The sequence below is a fragment of the Nothobranchius furzeri genome, chromosome 11 (genome assembly GCF_043380555.1).
Source record: "Nothobranchius furzeri strain GRZ-AD chromosome 11, NfurGRZ-RIMD1, whole genome shotgun sequence".
Taxonomy (NCBI): Eukaryota; Metazoa; Chordata; class Actinopteri; order Cyprinodontiformes; family Nothobranchiidae; genus Nothobranchius; species Nothobranchius furzeri.
In genome coordinates this window covers 68,402,665-68,417,326 of record NC_091751.1, presented here as the reverse complement: position 1 = coordinate 68,417,326, position 14,662 = coordinate 68,402,665, and the positions used below count along the sequence as shown (strand labels likewise).

General features: G+C 42.4%; 1 protein-coding gene across 2 annotated transcripts in view; it reads right to left on the bottom strand.

Moving 5' to 3' along the window:
- sgip1b (SH3GL interacting endocytic adaptor 1b) overlaps window positions 1–3,458 on the bottom strand; it is a 33,496-nt gene extending 30,038 nt beyond the window's left edge. The window contains exon 1 of one of the 2 annotated variants that reach the window (XM_070541782.1): window positions 1,430–3,458. In XM_070541782.1, the coding sequence (XP_070397883.1) occupies window positions 1,430–1,439 (10 nt within the window). In that variant the 5' untranslated portion in view covers window positions 1,440–3,458. The remainder of the gene's footprint in view (window positions 1–1,429) is intronic. The other variant, XM_070541783.1, reaches the window with a different exon arrangement.
- Between the last annotated feature and the right edge of the window lie 11,204 nt (window positions 3,459–14,662).

The following is a 14,662-nucleotide window of genomic DNA, read 5'->3' as shown; positions in this document are numbered from 1 at the left end:
GACTCTGGTAGGGGTTGACTTGCTCTTTAATTAGTCACGCTAACGGGACTCGTCTGGAGTCCAGAAGTAGCGGTGCGGTTCTAGATGGATTTATAGAAGTAGGTTATTATTTTAGATCAGACCTGTTATTTAAAAATGCGTGTAGGACACGGACACATGGCTCAGACCTTTAGCTGCAGCTGTAAATGCAAATTTACGTAATAATTAGGAGCATGAAAGTAAACACATAAGAGTGATCCACAATACTAGCATCAGCAGCTAGCTTGTTTTACGTGCTGGAGTGACGTATGCGGAACACAGTTTTTGGATTTTCTGTAATGATTTATGACAAAAGTCCTTAATAAAATAAAAAACTGAACCCAGTTCAAAACTTTATATAGATGAAAAGTGTATGATTTTCTACTATTTTAATGCTGAGTCTGGCCAAGACCTTTAATAATCTATCAAATAAAATACTTCAACTAAAAAAACACTAGATGGTAAAATGTGATTCAAATACTTGAAACACAAATGATTTAGATTTCACAAACCGTGTCTGCTGTCCTCTCTGTTTGTTGTGGACTTGTATAAACCACAGTAGTTTCATGGCAATGTGCAGTGAGATGATCCATATTTGACCTGAAATTTGAATCTCTGTTGATAAGGTAAGCTAGCAGGTGAGCTGCACCCACAGGTGTCGTCAACAGAAAACAAAAACACCTGTCAGAATCCCTCGAGCGTGAGAGCGGAGCCACCAAAAGCTGTGGTGAATAAGTGACAGCCGTGAATCTCCTCATGAACACATGATGGCAGGCTGGCCGCAAGCCTTCTGCTTCTGACAGCTACCTTCATGCATGCTTAACCCTCTGGAGGCAGGCGTTGCAGATTTGCAACAGTTAAAACCTACCTACCTACCCGGTTACTCCACGTACGTATTTCATGAGCATTTTTTTACTCAGAAGTTCCCTTGAAGGACTCAGCTGTTCGTCCTTTTACCAAAACTTATTTTGAGCCCGAGAGTTGAGGCCCTGCTGAGAGCATGTAGGACAATGCTTATCTTCTGGCTTCTGCATCATAATTCATGGTGCACTTCATTCAGATTAAAGCATCAGACAAAATGCTCCGCAGCAGCAGAGTGCTTGGTCGTTTGTAGGAAACACACACACACACACACACACACACACACGCACACACACACACTGCCTGCTCTTCTCATACTTTCATAATCACTGCCCTTCTATTTGTCGCACACAATGTCATGTCCACACACACACACACACACACACCAGCCACGCTGTTCCACTAGTCCTGCACACACCTCCTTTGCTCCACACAGCCTGACAGAGCACATCACCAGATTCTCTGGCTCTGATGGCCCAGCAGGACACAGGAGGGCAGGAGGAGGAGGATGCAGACGGATGAGGAGCACATGGGTGTTCAGATCGTTTACCTTGCATCATGGTGGCAGATTTTCATCCTACGTTGCCCTTTGGTGTGCAGGCTGATGGAAAGGGAAAGATCCAGTGTGTCAGAATAAGCCTGGGCAGGGCATGGCTAATTCTGCACAGCTCCCCTGCGATGCACGATGGTAATTCCTCCACCACCGCCACCCTAAAGGCCCAACTCCAAGACACCCACACAGGGAGGTGGGATGCGGGGAGGAGAGCTCAAAGCCAGAGCGGAGGGCAAGACCAGAAGACAAACCAGATGAATAATCAAGAGAAAAGCGTCCTCGGTGTGAGGGCTAGGCCCCAGATGCCTCAGCAGCTCCGACACTCGCCATCTCTAAAAGGAAGGGAGGGGGGGGGGATGCTGAGGGGGAGAAAACAAGCGCTTCAGAGCGATGGATGTGAAGAGAGAGGAGGAGAAAGACTGGGAGAGACAGGAGAGGAGGAGGCTCTGATGTCACATCTGCACTGAGCCAATCACTGCAAATGTGGTCACATGGTTGCTGTCCCCTGATGCCTCAGCAGCTCTTTCCTTGCCTTGAGCGGACAGTCAGCTGCATGCGCACTGCTTAGTCTCCGAAGATTTACGACCCCGAGTCCTTAAACCTCTGCTCCTCTACAACCAGAGAATATCTTTATACAGTAACTGTAATCTGTTTTTGTTAGAAGGAACAAAATGGGATTATGTCGCATTAGTAAAATATGCCAAAAGCCTGGCTTTCTTCATAAAATGCACCTGATACAGCTACAGGGCGTCCTTTAATTAAAGCCCTGATGGAACGGTGATGGGTTTCTTTGGGACAGAACACAGAAAGGGAAGGTTTTTTTTGTTTTGTTTGTTTGTACTTTGTTTTTTGAGGAAAAACTAGTTCTATGAATGCAGGCAGATGAAGGAAAAGTAAAAACGAGCCATTGGTGGATTATGGGTGAAACAGGAGATACAGCAGCTGTATCCTAATACAAGGAAACCACAAGGTCTTCTAAATCACAGAAGGTTTAACAGTTGTGGGCAGGCTGAGGAGAGAGCTCTCGTGTTACTTATTTAACTATCTCAGGCATTCTCACCACACATTAGCTGGTCTTGTCGTTACTCTCACTCAAGTGTCCATATCGGGAAGTGATGCAGGCCGGGGTGCTCCTAGTGCTTCGGAAAAAAAGGGGTGAGAGGGAATTTCTATTTTACATTCTCTACTGAGCACTGATGATTGTCAGTGCTCTGGACACCTCCGCACATGTGTTAACCCTCGTCACCGATTCCACCTCAGCTCTGTTGATGAGACCTACTGCTGCTGCGTCACCAACTCACCTGAGCAGCTGATGAGTGCTGAACTTAGTACAATAGTGATGTGTTGACGGAGCGAAGAGCAAATGACTGAGTACACATCCTTGAGGCACCTCTGTGTTGAACACTGACCGGAGCCAAAAGTCCAGCTTAGTGTGACGTTTGACGTCTGATTAGAGAGAGCTTCACTGTCACCTGCCGGGGTATGATTGTGTTAAAGGACGGGCAAATGTTGAACACAAGCTGGTAATTATTGAGAGGCTGCTTCCAGCATCAACACAGATTATCATCATTTTATAATGATGGCTGAGGATTGGTGACTTCTCAGATAGGACTTTTGTTCATTTGTTCATCAATATTTGATGTCACACAGACATGGTGTGGGATTATCCTGCTGTTTATTGGAGCACATGAATGCTTCATATTCCTCCATGTTTATTCATATTTTGTGGATTTTACAGTAAAATGTAGGAAACGCCAGCCATGAGAAGCTCATGCTGGTTAAACTGGGATGACAAACTTATTTTTGGATGTGTGTGTGTGTGTGTGTGTGCATGTGTACGTGTGCGTGTGTATGTGTGCACGTGTGCGTGTGTGTGTGTGCATGCGTGCACATGTACGTGTGTGTGTGTGTGTGTGCATGCGTGCACAGGTACGTGTGCATGTGTGCACGTGTGCGTGTGTGTGTGTGCATGCGTGCACATGTACGTGTGTGTGTGTGTGTGTGTGTGTGTGTGTGTGTGTGTGTGTGTGTGTGCATGCGTGCACAGGTACGTGTGTGTGTGTGTGTGTGCATGCGTGCACGTGTGTGCGTGCGTGCACGTGTGTGTGTGTGTGTGTGTGTGTGTGTGTGTGTGTGTGTGTGTGTGTGTGTGTGTGTGTGTGTGTGTGTGTGTGTGTGTGTGTGTGTGTGTGTGTGTGTGTGTGCTCTGTCTTCTCCATCCCCAGTGAGTCGTGGAGGATGGCTGCTTATACTGAGCCAGGATATTCTGGAGGTTTCTTCCTGTTAAAAGGGAGTTTTCCTCTCCACTGTCGCTTTATGCTTGCTTAGTATGAGGATTGCTGTATAGTCACTGACACTAGTCAGTGACTTGATGCACTTTGCTGGGTTCCTTATATAGGAAACATTATTTCTGATTGGCTTAATGAACTGACCTGAATTGGAATGTTTATAATGTGAAGTGCCTTGAGACGACTCTTGTCGTGATTTGGCGCTTTATAAATGAAATTGAATTGAATTGAATTTTTATCGCTAACAAAAAAAAGCTCTACAGCAAACATGAAATGTTTAACAATAAATACCTGAGTTCCTGTTTTTTCATTTGAGAATTTAACTAAATGACAATAACAAAATCATGATGAAAACCTTGTGATTTTACATTTTTAAGAAGAAATCAGGCACAAAACGTTTACAGCCCGCATAACTGTAATGATCATGAAAACCGAGGCTGCAGGTTTGGAACTGATAAACGTCTCAAGCTGTGAGGCTATTTGTGTCTGTGGTTTTTTTCAGCTTGAGCATCCTGCGGTAATCGTTAATGAGCTTACCTAGCGTGACGGGGGTGTCCCCGCGTGCTCTCCTTACGTAAGAGGTCACCCAGTGGTCAGAAGTCACTGTAGCTGGGATTAGAGATCATTACTGCTGCCATGACAGGAGTAGACAGATTAAAAATAGAACTGAACTCTTGATTACATTTAGACTAAACTGAAAATAAAATTTAGGCCCCACCAATACACACAGTGCCTCTTCAGATCCCACTACGTGTTTTTACAAATCCCCAAGGGATGGGGTCCTGGGACCCCAGTCTGAGGTCAAGGGGCAAACTCTGTCCTGCCAAAGGTGTAGCCAATGCGGAAGTGACAAAAATTGCAGCCCCCTCTAGGGGCTGGCCCCAGGAAGGAGCAAGTTTCCTCCGACCCTCATGTTACAAATGCCAACTTCACAGCAGAAATATGCAGGTTTACATTTAATAGGCTGTAAAACGCTTTATATTAAGTTTTCATGAAAACATACACCCCCTCTTATTTTTGTATTATAAAGCCTGTGTGTATTATATTAAGCTTGTGATCATTGGCATCAGCAGTGTTGTATCGCCGCTGTGGGCATAGAGGGCGTCTGTGCAGGCGCAGCTCCGAATAAAACGAGCTATGGTTTGACAACCTGTCTCCTTCATCTGTCCACAGGTATGTCTATAAATATTTTAACATAAACTTGGCCCTAATAAGATGTAAACAAACACATATACATGTAGGAAACACTGTAATGAAACTTTGACCGTCTCTGAAGGTTAAACAACAAGTTTCTGTGCTTTCTATTGTGCATGCACCTCAGCCATTTTATAGGATCGCTTTTGTTGTTTGCAGACAAACGAGAAGTATGAAATCAATGTATTTGAAGCCAACATATGTACTATAATGTACAGCTAAGGTTAATAGCATTTTGACATATGTTTGAGTGTAATTTAAGTAGAAGTCAGAGTTCAAATTCAAGTTTGAGTTTGTCACGTTGGGTGTTCTTTTAAGTTGTTCAGCCCGCCATTCAGAGGCAAATTTCTTTTGATCTAGCACTGACTGGTGTCAGTGACTTTACAGCGTTCCTCACACTAAGCAAGCATTATGCATAATGATCTTAAAACAGAAATAAGTTAAAATCAGAAAAACTAAGTCATAAAACTATAAAATACCACAAAGCTAATGAAAGATTATTTCAAATTTAAGTTAAAAATAAGAAAATGGAATGTCCAGAAAGGGTCATTTTTCATCTACAGTTTGACCTTTTCAGTGTCCGGTCATCTACAAACACCAAGCTGAAAGAAAGGGTCTACAGTGTTGTTGACATTGAGATTATTAACACAGCGTTCCCTTCACCAAGGTCTTTCTGCCAAGCTGTAAACCCAAAAGTTCAAATAATCAAATATATTGAGTAGATTTAACACATAATTTAAAAAAATGTTTTTAGAACTCAAATGTGTTGAGCTTGTTCAACTTTTTCCTTGTTTTAAGTACATTGAACTCAAACGTTTTAATTAATCTGAACTATTTCTTTTATAAGTAAGCATAACTTAAATTAATCAATAAAGGACAACTTAACTTTAATGAGTAACGTTAACCACAAAATGATTGATGTATTATTTTATTTTCTTTATTATTCCATTCATCTTTACGTCAACCCTAAAGTGTGTCTGATAAACAGACTTGTATATTATTTCAAATATTTGTGGATTTACAAGAAAAACAACCACAAACTAGCAATTTTGTTGGATTTCAGGAACAATAAACAACTGGTGGGGGAGGTGCATTGTGGGTAGTCATGTTTTCAGTTATTTTGCTCTATTTTGGGGTGTTTGTGCATGTTTATTGTATACAGGATTGTTGTTCTCAGTTATTATTTCATTCAGTGTTGCAGATGTGGTGTTACTTTTTGTATCATGTTGGCACCATAGGTGAGGAGGTTGGTCAAAGTAATGCTGTATGGCTGTGCTGTCCCATTGTTAATAATACTGTGGTTGTTCACACCAGTTGCTCTTGACTTGACTGAGTGTTCCACTTTCATTGGCTGTTAGCATTTATGGGTGTGTGTGAGTCATGATGTGGTGCTAGTTACTGCCTTCACCAGCCTGTCACTGTCATGACTCGAGGTAAGTGTCTAACCCAAGACATGCAGAATCATCACACGCAGTCCAGAGCAGTAAAGTAAAATGTCTTTATTATAATAACGGTAACTGAAGCCGCACAGGGAAGTCCTGTGGGGATGAGCAATACGGCTCAAGTCTCTGAGGTGCTCAGGTTAATCAGGAGATGAGGGGAAGCTGGGAAGGACGCTGGGCAGAGGGTGAGAGGTCCAGGAGAGGTGAGGGAGCAGAGGGAAAGCCAAACAGGAACAGCGGAGGAGGATGGGACGTGATGAGTATATTCCAGAAAACGAACACAGCGAGGGTGAGTAGATGATGATGAGATCCTGAGCGAGACAAAAACAGGTGTAAGGGATAATCCAATTCCAAAATACAATCCAAATTCATAAATCCAATAGTCGAAGGCGAGTCAAAAACATGAGTTTACGAGATCAAAGTTCAGAGTCGAGTGGCTGGTGCTACCTAAACTGGTGCAATCATCCAGCAAAGTGACGTGTCTCCATCCTCCTTTTGAAACCACGTCCCTGATTGGAAAATCTCCTGCAGCTGCCGCTCCCTCTGCTCCTCACCTGTGGAGAATTAGCTCAGAGTCTGGTGAGAGGAGATGGTGTGACTCACCTCTGCCCAGGAACATGACAGTCACATTGTCACTTTTAAGTAAATTCAACTTATTTGGGTCAGGTTTTATTAGGTCCATTAAGAGTTCATATAAGTTATAATATTTAAGTTAGTAAAAACATGTAAAAAAAAGTTAAAATAAAATGAAATATGCAAATTTAGTTAAATTAAACTTTATAAGTTGCTTAAGTACCAAGTTATAGGTTGGGTAGTTAAATGCTTTGATTTTATTCAGGTCATATTTTTAAGTTATGGTAAACTTATAGTTTTTAGATAAGTTAACTTAAAAATGATTAGGTAATCAGTTTCCTCGTAAATTTTGAGTTCAGTGAACTTATTTGGGGTTACAGTGATAGGCTGTCCTGCACAGAATAAAGGACCGAACTGTTATAAAGAATGAACTTTTATAATATTGAATGCTGAATGGTGAAATTAAATACGTAAATAATCATATGGTTGAATGAAAAATAATGGTTGAATAATAAGAATGTTTGGATTAATCTGTGCCAAAATCAATGAAGTTGAAATGAATATTATTATTACATTGAAAGATTTATATGTTATAATCAGTAATGTTTGATAGAACAAGGTAAACATGATCTACACTCATACACAAGGTTCATAAGATTTAAATTACGGTTACGGTCACCTCTCACATAAGTTTAAAGATTATTTGTCTACAGAGTTAGAACATCTTTGTATCTGATGAAGGTGTGGTTCTGAGGTTTGTTGGTAAAACCTCCTTAACATGGCATGTTGTGATTTGCTAGAAAATCATAACATAGGAATTAATAAAACTTGGATCACTTCCCGAGTTGTTCAGTTCAGTTGAGTGGAGTTGAGTAAGTTTGTTTCCTGCTGAGACTCCAGAGTGGCCAAACCGGAACCAGCCTCTTTAAAACATCTCTCTGACATACAGTCAAAACCTGTTTGCACTCTGCAAAGCTGACACAGCCTACGACTCCCTAAGAGTCCAACCGTGACTGGAGCTGTGACCAGCTGTGACCTGGAGACGACTCTGGTCTGGCCTGGTTGCATTGCGGGTAATCTACGACCTTCAGTGCTTTGGGGTCACCCGACCCCCCAACATCTCAGATCCAAAAGGGAATCTCCATTTGGGGTACGTAGACACAGCAAGATTGCGTCTGATGCCATTTTATTAATAAATCAACTCTAATTTATAGCAGACCAAATTCTTTTACACTCAGAACTCACAGTTTCTTCCAGATACAATGGTTCTGATGAAAATCCCATTCCATCAGCACACATCACATTCCATCCATACATATTCATCCATCACACATCGTTTCATAAATTGCCATGTATTATAATTAGTCTAGAAAATAAAGTTTATTTTAATTACATACTTGACTCTCTCAAAAATTAATACGAAGTGTGTTTATGGTCACTGAATAAGTAAAGAATCCTAAATTCTTCAGGTTTAACATTCAAAGATCACTCAGGTTGATATTCTATATTTATATAGAATCATCACATCTTATTGGTCATAATTAAACCCCCAAAATACACTACGTAACATCGTTACAAAAATAATAGATTTCGGTAAAAGCAGCTTTAAATAAAAGGGTCTTCAGCTGTTTTTTAAGTGCCCAGACCGTCAGTGCTACGTAAGGATAAAGGAAGATCATTCCAGAGTCTGGAAGGAGCGATCACCTCGACTTTTTTATCTGGTCTTTGGAACTTCTAGAAGGTTCTGGTGTGTGGACCTGAAGGCTCGGGTTGGAGCATAAAGCTTGGTTTATGCTTGACGCGTCCGCGAGGTTCGCACGACTCCACGCGGCAAAATTGCGTGATTTTAACAACCACGCCCCTCCACCGCGCCTCCGCACGGCCAAAAATTTCCGCACCGCGCACCTAGGACATTTTCTAACCACGCGGATGGTTGGACGCGGAAAAACATGGCGGACCAGCAAGAACTAGTATGGCAGAGGTTCGTAAATACAGACATTTGTATGATTCAGCTCTCAGAGATCACCGTGATCAACATGTTGTTAATAATTCTTGGAGAGAAATAGCTCGCACTGTCGGAAAAGACGAGGACGCTGTTAAAAATGCTGGAATGCCATGTTGTAAACAACAGTAATTTCTACTTCTACTATGGTGTAGTGTTGGATGCATGCCGTAGAGCTCCATGCTGCCCCCTACAGTTTGGGAGAATATTGGCTCACCGCAGAGACAAGCCGCATGAACCATAAACGCTGCGAGTTGTGAAGCGCGTTCCATCCGCGAGCCGCATCACCAAGCGGAAAGTAAATGCGTCAAACATAAACCACGCTTAAGGCTTTAACAGTTCAGTAATATAGGGAGGAGCTTGACCACATAGAGCATTGAAAGTTATAGTCAGGATTCTAAAATGAACTCTAAAGTTAACGGGTAACCAGTGCAGAGATGTTAGAATAGGAGTGATGTGAGCTCTTCTGTTTGCTCCAGTTAGGAGCCTCGCTGCAGAGTTCTGGACCAACTGAAGGGCGGTCGAGGGCTTTTTTGTTAAAACATGTGAAGAGTGTGTTACAGTAATCTAGTCGGGAGGAGATTAAGGCATGAATGACCATTTCAAGTTCATCTTTTTTGTAACGTACCAAAAGCCAAGTATTTTCATCAACATGACCAGAAATTAACTTTTTAATTTTCAGAAACTAACACCCCATCTGTCTGGCCTCCAAACAAGAAAGCACTGTGCAAGACCTTGTTACCGTACAAGGAAGCCATGACATCTTTGCTCAAGGTCTCGTGCAAAAGACAAGACCTCCACTCTCTGAATAAAGTTCATCTTCCTTGAATCATAAATGACTTTCTTTTAAAACTTCATAAAATCATCTCTTGTTGAATGAACAATGTGTTTAAATCCAAAGTGTATAAATACATGGTGTGTGCATTAATCAATGACGTGCTAAAATGAATATTTTTCCTGCAATGATTCATTTCAGATATTAAACTACGTCAGACCAGTATTTGTTGATTTAACAAGGTAATCTATAAGTATCATAATATTAATATTAAGGTTTAACAATTCACTTCAAATAAATGTGTAAAAACATTTTCACTTCACACTAAGAGTTAACCTCTGAGTGTCTGAGGGAAGGCATGATTTCTGAGGTGTTTTGGTAATGCCCTTTAAACGTGTCAAATTCTGATTTGTCTAAACTTATTAACACAGTTGATTAAAAACAGGAATCACTTCCTGATCTAGTCAGTCTTCGCCGTTTACTTGACAAGGCCAATTGGGTGAACAAGCATTTTGAGACCATCCTATCTTTTGACCTCAAGATTAAAGCCTCTCTGCAACGATTGTGAGTGATTTCAGACACAACAACTCTTTTAAGAGCCACCTAACAGCCTCAGATGTAAAACAGACACTCCAACTTTCTGCCATTCCCTGAAGATAATCCAGACTAGACGGGTCATAATCGGAGCCGCCTACGGGCTTCGGTACCAGAGGTCCACGTCATCAGCAGTGTCCACCTCGACTTCCTGACCCCTTGGATCGCTAGGGGATCTTCACACAAGGGTGGGTAGACCAGCACAAATTGTGTCAGATGGTTTTATAAACAAATCTCTAGCTTATCAAACCAAACAGCCAAATTGATTTTACAACCCAGACTTCACAAACTCAATCTCAGATACTCACAAGGTTCTGCTAAAACATTTAGCTTCCATTCCATCTCTTCTTTCATCATCTGTTACCTGTATAACCATCATTTCATTCATACCTTGTCATGTACAATCATTTAGTTTAGGAAAATAGAATTAAAATCATTTTTATAAACTATATTCTCGACTCTGTCTGAAATTATGTGAAGTGTGTACGTTCCCTGAATAGGTCAAAGAAACTAAAGTCTTCTGATTCAAAGATCAGTCAGATTGATATTTCAATTCAATTCAAAAATACTTTATTAATCCCAGAGGGAAATTGATTGCTGTAGTAGCTCAGAATAATAATAATAATCAAGTCATCAAAGAGTTGTTGTATATTACAATGGCTGTTGGCAGGAAGGATCTCCAGTAGCGGTCAGTGTTGCAGCCAAACTGAAGAAGCCTCTGACTGAAGACACTCTTCCGTTGTCGGACAGTCTTGTGAAGAGAATGCTCAGGGTTGTCCATCATTTTCTTGATTCTCTGGGGAATCTTTCTTTGCATTATCTCCTCCAGCGGTTCCACAGTCGTCCCCAGAACAGAACCAGCCTTTTTTATTAGGCTGTTGAGCCTTTTCAGGTCCCTGCTTCTGATGCTGCTACCCCAACAGACGATGGCTGAAGAGATTACACTCTCAACAACAGACTTGTAGAAGATCTGCAGCATCTTGATACAGACATTGAAGGACCTAAGTGCCCTCAAGAAGTGCAGTCTGCTGTCTACCTTCTTGTAAACGGCTTCACTGTTCTTTCTCCAGTCCAGTCTGTTGTCCAGGTGAACTCCAAGGTGTTTGTATTCCTCAACCACCTCCACTTCTTCTCCCATGATGGAAACAGTGTTTGACTCCACCCTGTTTCTTCTGAAATCTAAAATCATCTCCTCTGTTTTGTTCACGTTCAAGGTCAGATGATTGTTTCCACACCATGCCACAAAGCGCTCCACCAGCTCTCTGTACTCAGCTTCCTGTCCATCTCTGATACACCCGGCATCTGCAGAGTCATCTGAGTATTTCTGTAGAGATGACAGGTCTCTGATTTGTACTGGAAGTCTGAGGTGTACAGGGTGAAAAGGAATGGTGAGAGTACAGTCCCCTGTGGTGCTCCAATGTTACTGATCACCTGGTTTGATGTGCAGTTCTTCAGCCTCACAAACTGTGGTCTGTTTGTCAGGTAGTCTTTAATCCAGGCGATAGTTGAGGCCCCCACCTGTGTCTTCTGGAGTTTCTGGCAAAGTACATCAGGCCGGATTGTGTTAAATGCACTGGAGAAATCAAAGAACATGACCCTCACAGTGCTGCCTGCTTTGTCCAGATGACAGTGGGTTGGCTGTAGCAGCTGGATGATGGCATCTTCAACTCCAACTCCATGGCGATAAGCAAACTGCAGCGGGTCCTGATATGTTCTAGTTTGCTTATTCATGTGAACCAACAGGAGTCTCTCCAGGATCTTCATGATGTGGGATGTCAGGGCAACCGGTCTGTAGTCGTGACTGACTGATGGGCGAGTATTCTTTGGAAGTGGAACAAGGCAGGATGTCTTCCACAGGACTGGAACCTTCTCCTGGGCCAGGCTGAGGTTGAAGAGGTGCTGCAGAATCCCACAGAGCTGCTCTGCACAGGCCTTCAGTACCCTGGGGCTCACACCATCTGGACCTGCAGCCTTGTTCCTGTTCAGTCTCTCTAGCTGCCTCTTCACATGACTTCTAGAGACAGACAGGTGGGAGGGGGAGGTAAATGGGGCAGCAGCATCTCCTGACTTGGTTGAAGACAGATTTATAGAACCAGAAGAGTCCATGACTGCGTTAGAGGACAAAAGAGCTGGCGTGTGACAGGAAAATGTTGGATCAGAGGAGGATGGGATGTCTGATTGGCTGGGGACAGGTGAGGAGGATGCTGGGTTTGTTCCTGAATTGAACCTATTGAAGAACTTGTTCAGTTCATTGGCTGTGTCCAGGCTGCCATCTGTGCAATCCTTCCTCTGCTTGAAGCCTGTGATCTTCTTCATCCCTGACCAGACATCTCTGATATTGTTCCTCTGTAGATTGTTCTCCAGCTTCTTCCTGTATGCCTCCTTGCTGTCTCTGATCTTGATCTTCAGTTGCTTCTGTATACTCCTCAATAATTCCCTGTCTCCCTCCTTGAAGGCTCTTTTTTCTCATTTGGCAGATTCTTCAGTTCACTGGTGATCCAGGGTTTGTTATTAGCAAAGCATCTCACAGTTCTGGTGGGTATGATGTTGTCCACACAGAAGTTTATATAGTCAGTGACACATCTAGTCATGGCATTGATGTCCTCTTCATATCCTTGGCAGAGAGTCATCCAATCTGTGGTCTCAAAACACACCGCGCGCTAACACGTCAATAGTGCAGCGTAGCCTGCTGGAGTTTTTAAGGGTTCAGATGAAAACACCCGACCTCTTAGGCTGCTCACACATCGATTTTAAGTTGTCGCTGTTGTGCTCACGCTGTAATACAGTATTAGATGCGGTTAAAGTCAGATATGAAAAAATAAATAAATTTTACATAAATAAGTGATGCTTAGCCTGGCGGGGGGAGGAAAATCTGGCCTAATAAGCACTGGAGGAAACCCTGTCAAGATCGTCAACACTCGTTTATCTTAATGCTATTGAAACATGTAAACCAAAATGCATTATATCCACTGCTACCTTTCTAATTTCAAACTCAGTAACTTATGCTGTAACTGCACCTTGCTCTGCCTGCTCCTTTCTTCTTGCTGCCCGCCGGCTGTGATCACAAGCGACAACATAGTAGTTCCCGCTGTTTCTTTTGGAAACAGCGCAAAAAAAAAAACTTGGGATCTTGTAGGCGTGGCGGTAAGATTTCAGCCGTGGCGGGCCGCCACGGCTACGCCTATGTAAGGGAAACCCTGATCAAGGATATAAATGTTACAGATATTGCAATTGTTACTAGAGTGTAGCTCACCTAGTAAGATGTCGGACTCTCGTGCAGAAAACCTGGGTTTGATTCTGGGTGTGAACATAGTTTATTTAGAGTTTCTTTTTTACATTAATTGTATTTTTTTTCAGTAAGATGCCCAAATTTTTATTTGATACTCGCCGAACGGCATTGAAGTCACAGAAAAAAAAGATGTGGGTTCTACTTTCATTTTGGAACAATTTTTCAAGCAAGGGAAGGGAATGATCTGAGCATGCAGGAGGACTGACCCATCATAAACCTTTGTCGGCTGTGCTGAAGAGAAAGGTACAGAACCACATTATTTAATTAATTAGCTGTGTGTTCTCCTGTCCTCTGTCCTCCGGGCCACACACACACACACACACACACACACACACACACACACACACACACACACACACACACACACACACACACACAGGACTGCCTCATCTGTTATTTTCGTTAAGGAGTGTGCACGTACAGCATGTGCGCCTCGTGGACGAGCCTAATGTTGAGGCTGCGATTACGATTTTGGCCTGAGGGGGCAATCGCGAGCATAAAAATTCAAAACTCCGTAAAGTCCCTTTAAGTTAATATTGTGAATGTCCTGTTTGTTTGGAAAGGTTTTTCTCTGTTAGTATCTATCAGTGCCATTCTGCATATTGTAAGTTTATTTATCTGCTGTTTTTCTTTATTAAATGCATGTACTCCTCCCATTCCATCTGGTCACGGGTTTATGTTACCTCCTTACCTCCCTAGCATAGCCAGGACCTAACAGTGACCCCTTGAGCCACACTCCGCTTGGACTGCCAGTACCTATAAGCTGCCTCTTGAGTCCCGCATGCCAAAAAGACCCAATGAGACTCTTTCTTCAGCTTGACAGCATCCCTAACCATCAGTGTCACCAGTGGGTTTGGTGGGTTGGGTTAAATGTGTGAGAGAAAAATGGTAAATAGTCTGTATTTATATAAGGAGCCTAAGTCACACCCATCTACTTCCGGATCACGGGTCCCCAGAAGAACAAAAAAAAGTAATGTGTGTCAATGGGGCTAAAAACTCTATTTTCTAATTCCGCTTGTTATGTGCCATGGATTTCACATATGATGTTTGTGAATTTTAAAGACACATTTTGA